Source organism: Acipenser ruthenus, chromosome 7 (genome assembly GCF_902713425.1).
Source record: "Acipenser ruthenus chromosome 7, fAciRut3.2 maternal haplotype, whole genome shotgun sequence".
Lineage (NCBI taxonomy): Eukaryota > Metazoa > Chordata > Actinopteri > Acipenseriformes > Acipenseridae > Acipenser > Acipenser ruthenus.
The window spans coordinates 24724671-24735018 of NC_081195.1; the positions used below are offsets into that span (position 1 = coordinate 24724671).

The 10348-nt window shown below is 35.4% G+C and overlaps 1 protein-coding gene across 1 annotated transcript; it reads left to right on the forward strand.

The window, feature by feature from the left end:
• Nucleotides 1-210: 210 nt before the first annotated feature.
• Nucleotides 211-9335, forward strand: LOC117415284 (guanine nucleotide-binding protein G(I)/G(S)/G(O) subunit gamma-8-like). The gene is made up of 3 exons (XM_034025415.3): nucleotides 211-326; nucleotides 4688-4794; nucleotides 5403-9335. The coding sequence occupies exons 2-3, from the start codon at nucleotides 4711-4713 to the stop codon at nucleotides 5529-5531; spliced, it is 213 nt and encodes a 70-aa protein (XP_033881306.1). The 5' UTR covers nucleotides 211-326; nucleotides 4688-4710; the 3' UTR covers nucleotides 5532-9335.
• Nucleotides 9336-10348: the final 1013 nt, after the last annotated feature.

Genomic DNA, 10348 nt, shown 5'->3' on the forward strand with positions numbered 1-10348 from the left:
CAGGTAGGTTCTTAAGTCTTCAGGTTGCTCTATTGAGGCACCAGTGTCCTTGGAGGCAGAAGGAAAGTGTAAACTGTAATAATTGCTTTAAAGGATCCCTTAAGGGAGGGAAATGTTTTGTGAGGCAGCATCCTGCCCATGAACTGACGATGAAGCTTGAGTAGAAAGGGGAGGAGACTTGTTCTTTCCTCCCTCTCTCTCACTTCATCTGTTCCTCCTCTTCTCTAACACACTCTGATTCAGTGGATCTAGTTGGCTATACAGAATCAAAACTCTGTGCTTCAACCATCCACAGCGCAAAGAGCGGGAGAAACCAGTTTCCTTGGGTATGTAACGATAAAAAAACATTTTGAATCTCCTTCATTGTTTTGTTCTCATTCAAAATGTGCAATCTTCTTTACAAGTGGAACACTATGCATTGAGAATTGTGATACTTATAGTAATGGAAATGGTGGGTTAACTATTGGGGCAGTAATGGAAGAAACCAAAGTTTTACTTATTTTAGTAAGGATATAGCATGTAGCTGAGATCTAAGCTCCACCATATTTTCCCCACGAGTGCGCCTGAAACCTGACCTAGAAGGACCACCTTCTAAGGGGGTGAGGGAGCAGTTCAGCCCATCCAAACCTTGGGCTGGCGGTATTTGTTATGAATTGTATGGTCTAAAGTTAAACCTTCAGATGCTTTAATGATGCCTCAATATAAAATAAGAAACTGAAGCTTAAAATGATGACTGTTTTCCTCCCCACAGTGATGATAAAGCTCCATTTTCTATGTGTTGAGCTTCATAGCCGGCGTGAAATTTCATTGCTCTGATTACGGGCACGTCTAACTTGACTGTGCTCAAAACAGGATGCAGCAGTTTGACGCCAAAACTAAAGATTTAATTTTTTTTTTTTTTTACTGTGAAGAAAAACAGATTTTGAATGTATCAAATTACATAAATACAGCCTGCGCTCTGAAAAAAAAAAAAAAAATAATAAAATAAAAAAAAAAAAAAATATATATATATATATATATATATATATATATATATATATATTCACTTAAAGATACTTTTCAAGTGCTGTAAACCCTTATATGTAAATCCACAAGCTATTTTAGCAGCTGTCATGAAATTAAAAAATGCAGCAGAGGCTATAAATTCAGCAATGAAGGTCTATCCATAAAATAGTTGTGTGTATGTATATATATATATATATATATATATATATATATATATATATATATATATATATATATATATATATATATAGTTCCAATACATGGTAAAATGGATTCCATAGCATACCAAAAGATATGGCCAATCATCTGAAACCCTCCGCTACAAAACTTGGTTTAAAGCGCAACTAGACGTTCCAACACAACAACGATCCAAAGCACACATCAAAATCTACTTCAGAATGGTTAAAGAAGAATAACATCAAGGTTCCGGAATGGCCTAGTCAAAGTCCCGATCTAAATCTGATTGAGAATCTTTGGTATGAGTTGAAGAAGGCTGTGCACAAGAGAAGTCCACGGAATTTGAATGAACTGGAACAATTTTGTGTTGAAGAATGGTCAAAAATCACTAAAGAATCATGCCAAAAACTCATTGACAAATATCCTAATCATTAAAAGAGGTTATTATTGCTAAAGGTGCCTCTACTAGTTATTAATTTCATTTTCCTTGTCAGGGTATGAATACTTTTGAATTAGCATTTTTGGAGTTTTGCAAAAAAAAAAAATGCTGAAATTATTTATTGTAACTTTTTTCCTCATCCACAAAAGCAAAACTTAAGCTACAAAAGATTTTTCCTATAATTATTTGTTTTCGAGAAATTTCTAGAAATTATAAATTTCCATTGGGGTATGGAAACTTTTGACTACAACTATGTGTGTATCTCTCTCTCTCTCTCTCTCTCTCTCTCTCTCTCTATATATATATATATATATATACACTCTATAAAACATTCAATGGTATACTTTGCAGTTACACTAAAAGTAATGTGCAAACATTTCAATTAGAAGTCTTTAAAATATCTGAACTTACACCCTTCCTTAAAAAGGAAGGGTTGACTTTAAGTTTTTGAATTCTTAAGTTTTTGAATAAATGTTTATTGTTATTTTTGGCATGTGATTTTTAGATGTTTCGCAAAACAATTTTACTGCACTATATATATATATATATATATATATATATATATATATATATATATATATATATATATATATATATATATATATATATATATATATATATTAGTAGCTTGCAGGAAAAGATATTAAACCATCGAACCACTCTGTTATAAACAGCAATGAAAAAGGGTTTTCCATTGCACATGTACTAATATTGGATGAGCATAAAGTATAAGCTTAAAGAGCAGTCAGTTATGTACAGGGCAAGACTCTACCCAACAGACACATGGCAGAAGCAGACGTTTTCTGCTTGTGTGTTTTTGTTGACCTTCTACCCATCCCAAAAATATGATTCAAACCCTGGAAGGTTGCTCTACTATCCAGCAGTCTCCCTGTCGCCAAACCACAACACAATATTAGCCGCCTCCCATTATTAGCAAAGAGCTGGCCCTAAAACTAAAGGACCCGCCCTTCAAATTGTTCATACACATAAACACAACACAGATTAAGTTTTCTTTGTTTCAGAATATATAACTGTACTTGTCCATTACTATTTAAAAATATATGTGTTATTGTTTTGAATTTGTTTATTAGTTGAACTGCCAAATTTAATCTATGACATTGGTTGATTTTCGATGGATCAAGTGACATTTCTCACCACCTGTTTCTCCTCCACAAGCAGTCTGCCTGTGGAGATAATGAATTCTAAACTTTCCTTCCTCGGGCCCTTAATAGGTGCCCTGCTGGGGGCCCGTCGGAAGGGCAGGTGTGGGGTGTTGATAATTAGCCACCCCTAGACTTTGCGATCAGGATTTCCTTCTCCTTTGAACTGTTGCTAATATAAATATCCCATGGGAAATTAACCTTTCACCTTATTTCCCAACGTTCTCTTGCCATTCATTTTATTGTTATATATTTTGGTGTTTGAGTAAAGCAGCCATTCTGAGTTTACAGGTCTGCTGATCATTTTATGTAATTTTTAATATGACCACAGACTCCACAGACCACACAAGGTGTTATATATATAATTAAGATTTCCATTACATGAGAGTAGATGTTAAAACTTCATGCTGAACTCTGCTCTCGCCAAGATAAGCACCAACTAAGACGTAGCTTTACAGTAAACTAATGTGATCCATCTGCATCTCCATCCAGTTGCGTTTCTTTCCATCTGATGATGTCGATATCCTTCTGTCTGGTGTTGATGGCTGAAGTGTAATGCTGGCTCCAGGGATCAGCTTATTTTGCCTCCCCAGCACATCAGCACACACAACAGCTGCGATGCTGGCTACGGGGATCGACCACTATATATATATATATATATATATATATATATATATATATATATATATAGGTAGAATTTATTTAGGTATAATACATAGGTATAGTTTAACAGACCCCAATTAAAACTAATTTTGAACTAACTTACCAAAGGCAGCATTAGTGGTAGATTAGTGCTAATCAAGGTATGTGAAACCAACCATTAACCCATTAAGTACTAAATTAATTTCTTTGAAAAAATCTGAACACAAGCTGTATTTATGTAATTTGATATATTCTACAATCAATAAAAAGTTTTCAATCTTTTAGAAGTGTAAAATGACAGGCATATTTACAATGTATATTCCCAGCACCCTAAAACCACGAATACCAACGAGCCGGCTTTTTCGCATTGTGGTTAAGGCACTCGCTTGTGGTGTGCGGGGTTGCTGGTTCACGGCCAGCCTCCGCCCTGTTATACAGGCAAGTAAGTTGCTGTACCATACTGAAATGTTTCACATGTAAAGCACAGAAGCACAATCTAGCATACAGAACACTGTAATGTGTCGTTTCTCAGCTTATGTTTTTCTCTTTTAGAATTTTTGTAACATGCAGTCTATTAATACATTGTAAAAATTAAAAACATATAGAATGCAAAAACACATGGTTTCACAATCAAACAAGAATATTGTTTGTCCAGTTGTTATTTTGCCAGGTATGAAAAGGGTTTGACCCAATAGACAACCCTCCAACAATGCTTAAAGCATCCTGAATCAATGTGCAGTCCCTTTACTATGAAATAGAGTACAGTGTGTGTAACAGACCTCATTGGTATTTCAATACCTATGAAGAGATGTGATAACGGTTACAGGGAGTTGGTGAGATCAACTAAAAGAATGTTTGTAATGAACGATGTTGACACTGAACAACGGCAGTTGAACTCTTCTGTGCCCTGCAAACATGGCGCTTACATCAAGTAGTGTTCATTTCGCTGCGATAGTGGCTTCCTCTGTTTTGGGTGGTTTTTATTTTATGATAAAGAAAGGTTTGCAAAGTCGTTTTTTATTAAATTCAGTGTGAACATTGTTCGTTATAAACATTCTCACCTCTCGTCTTGATTGACCTGTAGCTGCTTATCATAATCTCATTGGAGGGCGTCTCCATTCTGGCCAAAAGGTGAGATTCTGAGCCACACCATTCCTATCAGTCCCTTAACCAAGCTGTCGTTTACTGAATGATTCATTGTGAATGAAGTGTTTGTTCTTGACAGCTATTTGACTCCTCTGCATCCCTCTCTGTGTTTGTCCAGAGCCCAACCAGCGAGTGAAGACCATGTCCAACAATATGGCAAAGATCGCAGAGGCACGCAAGGCAGTGGAGCAGCTCAAACTGGAGGTCAATATCGACAGGATGAAGGTCAGTCAGGGATACAACAGAAAGGATCTCCTTTAGCTCCGCTGTGTTAATCGCATGATAAGACACAACAAATATACAAAAAAGTCCTGTAACTGCCATCACGGTAACACTTTACATTAAGTGTCTCTAATTACAATGTATTTACAGGTGTTCTTACACATAATTACAATGTTATTATGCACAGTTACAATGCATTTAATGTTTGTACAATATAACCTTATCGCTAACGCTAAACCTAACCCATTTCTGATACAATTGTGTACTTACATATATCGTACAATGCAGCCAATTGTTTGGCTAGCTACAATGACTTAAATGTATTATTTGGTAAAAACCACTCTAAGGATAGACAGTCCATAATGTACCCCTTAAGGAACATAAGGAATTTCAAACAGTTTCTTCTTAAAAATACATTTGACAGTGACTCGAGCATCACAAGGAGGAAACTGACAATTTGGATGACCAGGTTGAACTTGCCAGTGCATTTTTTAAACCTTGTTTCGTGCATTGCAAAAATAAGAAAGTTAGCGTCGTTTTTGTATTTATGGGATGTCGCTTGTACCTTAAAAGGGTTCATATTGAACACAAAGTCCTTGCTGCTTCTGCAGGTATCAAAGGCTGCTGCTGATCTCTTGGCATTCTGCGAGGCTCATGCAAAGGAAGACCCCCTGGTGACAGCTGTGCCCTCCTCAGAAAACCCCTTCCGTGAGAAGAAGCTGTTCTGTGCCATCCTGTAACCTGCCCACAACATCAGCATCTATATTATTATATATTCATGTATTTATTCAAGGCAACTTACAGGTGTTACAGGGCAGTACAGGGTTACATAATCAACGTGTAGTATACAGTAAGTACAATAGTACAACTAAAATACAATATGAACCAAGATGCAACAAGTTAGGATTACAACAAGTTATATCTACAATGGCATATTAGTAGTGCAAGGATAGTGCATTAGATGAAGGTCCAGCACTAGGTGTTTAGGTTGGGCAAGTTCAGTGCATAGTAGGATGGCTAGATCAAGAGATTTTTGCATATGTCATAATATCACATATGCAAAAATCAACCTATAACTATCTTCCAGTGTATGGTATTATGTGTACAAATTTCGTCCTGTGCATGGAACAAAGGTCTCAATTCTAAAGTTAAAAAAACGCTTTCTATATGTTTAGTATTAGTTCCTTACTATAATATTAGTTTTTGTGATTTATAATGAGTTAATACAGGGACTGTAGGGTGTGTCTTACTGTAACAGCCATCGTTTGCCATTGTTTGAGCTTGCCCAGGTTTGTAAAGAAGATTGTGACCAGAAACATACTTTCAAAAAAGCAAGGTTAATATTAAAGAAAATCACTGATAATGCTCAGGGTAGCTGTAGAAGTGGATGAAAGAAAATCGCCACCAGGTGGCAGCCTAAGTCCCTTTCTCAAATAAGAACTAGATTTTTCAATTACAATTTGATGCTGTATTTCCCACGACATTAAAGGCCTCATGTGTGTTTGTCGTATGGGAATGGTTTCTAATGAGCGGCATTTAGATTCTCTCAGAGAATGCAAGTGATAAGAAGCTGTCAGTGTTGACTGCGTACATATTGTTATCAATATATTCGATAAACTCGGATGAGACATAAAACCGAGGTCCTATTAGTGACGCAGCTGCAGCAGTTGTGATGCACAGTTCACCCCCTAGTCTCCAAGTCGCTTTGGATAAAAGCGTCTTCTAAATTATTAATTCATAATTATGGTTTTTCGAGGTTTTTCATAATTCTTACATTTTAGAGAACCAAGTGTTTTAAAAGGTTGAACAATTGACGTAATCTTATTTTTTATATATATTTTTTATTTATTTATATACCAGGCTTTTTGTAGTTTAAATAGTTATAAATACGAAAAGAAACTAAAATTCAACGACAAACGTTTCTTCAAAGACACCGAAAAAAAATTCTACTCGAAACATTTGTCATTGAATTTTAGTTTATTTTACAATTCTTGATTCAGTACTATTAAGTGCTCAGTAATTGTGGAAAGTATAAATATGCTATCAAAGAAATGCTAACTGGTTAGATACAAACAATACTTTCTATATTGTAGATATCTGTATTTGTATATTATTTTAAAACTATAAAATGCTACTTTTTTATAAATTGTTTTTTAATATTGTATTGCTAGTAATATTTGTTGTTTATTATATAACAAAAAACTATTATACTAATTAACTTTGCAGAATTAATGTGTCATTATTTAGCGTTTACTTTATTGTGGTGATAATTAAGCAATTACTCCTATATATTCTTCACATTGCTGTATGGTAACTTAAAATTGTTGTAGCTTATAGAATAATTCCAACAATAATACCTGTAAGTAACTAACAAACCTGGGGTCAATTATAATTTTAATTACAGCTGAATGTTTTGCTGAAATTACAATTACAATGCTGTTTTCTTCAATTACAAATAGTTACAATTATGCTGCAGTAATTACGATTACATTTTTTAAAAAAGTTGCATAAACTACCCACATTAACAGACCCTCACAATTCTCTGTGTAAAAAAGTGCTTCATCAGTTTTGTTAATGTCATCGTCACCATTTAAACAACATCAGTGTTCAGTATGCCATTTAGAAATGTAAAAAAAATGTATGTTGCTCACATTAACCCATTAAGTACTATATTTATTTTTAAGAATCAGAACACAAGCTGTATGAAATTGCATAAATACATTCTAAAATCAATATGCTACCATTCTAAAAGTGACAGGCATGTTTACCACATCTATTTTCAGCATCCTATTTTGAGAGCATTGAAATTTCATGCTGGCTATGAAACTCAGCACATAGAAAATGGAGCTTTATCATCACTGTGAGGAGGAAAACACCAAGACATTCATCATTAGGCTTCAGTTTCTTATTACAAAGCAGCCTGGCCTCAAATGAGAACAATGGCACTTTATGGGTTAAACAACTGATGTAAAGTATGGAAAAAATAAATTACCTTAAAATTAGCAAAATTACTCAAGTGGGCTGATTTTAGGATTCAATACAAATGAACAATAAGAAGGTGGCAACAGACAAGGTAATTACTGCAGATGTCCCCATCTTATTTTGTTAGCTACAGGCTTTACTCTAGGTTACGTAACATGGTATGGATTTCTACATTACAGACTAGGAACACAATAGAAGCTCTGTGCTCACTGCCGACACAATCACATGAGTGTGCGTGTCAAACCGACACGCACACTCAGCTCAAAAGACTGTTCTAACATCTCCATTAAAAAGCTTTTTAATTCGAGACCTCACTGTCACAGGCTCCAAATACACTTGACCATCAATTACCAAATGCATATCATGCTGCTATTATTTGTACCTGAATGGTTTTATTGGCTATTTTCTTTGTTCTCTGCTCCATCTACTGTGATCCAGACAACCACAAGGGCTGCAGGTGGTCCTCAAGACTTAATGACAGCAATTAGACAAATCTAATTCAATACATATTGCATGCACACATGACAGCCATGGTTAAATAGTTTTGCCAAAAGTGTGCAATACAAGTCTACGGAGCTTATGCTAAGATTATACAATGCCTGAGTTAGACCCCATCTAGAATACTGTGTGCCGTTTTGGTCACCTCACTACAAAAAATACCTCATTGCACTTGAGAAGGTACAGAGAAGGGCAACAAGGCTGATCCCAGGACTCAATGACATGAGCTAGGAGGACAGTTTAAAAAAAAAAAAATCAATCTCTTCGGGCTGCAAAAGCAAAAGGAAAGAGTCTCAATTGAAGTTTATAAAATGCTAAAGGGTATTGATAGAGTTAACCCAAGTCTCAAATTTAGTGCAGATAGTAGGATGCGATCAGTGGAAGTTGAGTAGGTTCAGAACAGAAGGTAAAAAAAGACGCTTTTTTCAGTTATACATCCATGGAAAACAATTTGATTCAGTCTTATTAAATGTGATACTTTAGCATGGGCCAATGTGACCACTGTAATAGAAAAGTATGAAAATGCAAATGTTTGGGGATCATTCATCTAATAATTTTGTTTATGTGGTCTCTCATTTTTCAATGAGACCAACTGCTTTAAATGGAACCCATGCAATTGCCCTTTCCACTTTGTTATGTAAAAAAATATGCATTTTATATTCTAGTCACTAGAGGTCAGCAAAGACAGGCTCTGGATTGGAGGGTTAAACACATTCATTTATTAATTCTAATATTCAAAAGTTACACACTTACAGCTTATAACAAATAGCTTATTACACACATATAAGACACAACCATGCAGCACCTAGTTATAAACAGAAATCAGACGGTGATCAATTACCTAATGTTCTGGGAGAAAGCTCACGTACAGCGATGGTCTGTCATCAGGAGAAGATTCAGGTAGCTTGTCTCACTCACACTAATGAGTGCCTGTCTTATATATCTTACCTAACTGTGCATGTGTGTGAAGCTAAACTATGAACTCTGTTTTCCTAACAATATCTAAAAACTATCAATGCTTTTTGCTTTTGTGACATCACAAAATGTCATAATCAGTTACATGACATCATAACAACACTGTCAACAAAAATGTTTCAGTAAGAAATAAAAATCAAAACAGCAGTACTTTCAAAGGCAAGTCCATATTTGTACTATTTATTTGACCTTTTAAATTAAATTCTGTTTAGCCATATTTCTGTTGATTGAGACAAACCATGAGCAAAATCACAGTAGGGATGAAGAAACATTTGCTCTAATCAATATTTGGGCCAACGGTTCAATCCTGAGAAGCTTGGATGGAAGCATCAGTAAGCAGGGTAATAATACGCATATTGTTTACTTGCATCTGTCACCCAGGTAAACCCTGCTTTATCAAAAGCAGTGTGAAATTGTGTAGCCGACCCACATGTCCTGATCCGGGTAGGTTCTGACCCGGGTAGAGCATGCCAATGTGAAAGGGGCTTAAGATATTTAAATTCATCAAATCATTTCAATGAATTATAACAAAGTTACTGTACTGTATGATGCTGGAATTTTATCTAAGGTTTAGAATAAATCAGCAGCAACTACACTTATAATTTCGCTGAGAGTGTAGATCTCACACTCAGAATGTCAGCGAGTGCGAGAACTACACCATCAATTTCTTTTTCATCTTTTTAAATTATTATTCAGGAGTGCTTCGAAACGGGCACAAAAACAATCAATTTCTGTGAAGACTGTCCAGACAGCTCTGGTGGCAAGCTTTCACTGTGGTTCATTCAAACATCTTTCACTTGTTGAATCTTTCCATTAAGAAATGGAATGAGGGCCATTGGGTAGCACAGCAATGAAATATAATTGTAGTGTCTGGACTCCAAAGCCTCTCTCTGACTGAATCGGGGCATTGACAGGGATAACTAAAGGTGGTAGACATGGTTAATTCTTAGTTGACGAAAATGACTACAGAACTATAGAGGTTAGGAATGGGACAGGCAATTTTGTTTTACACAGGAATAATTTTAGGAATACAAAAAAAAAAACTCAATATAACTTCGATGACAAACGTTTAAACTGGATTCTCAAAGACATTTAATTCAAA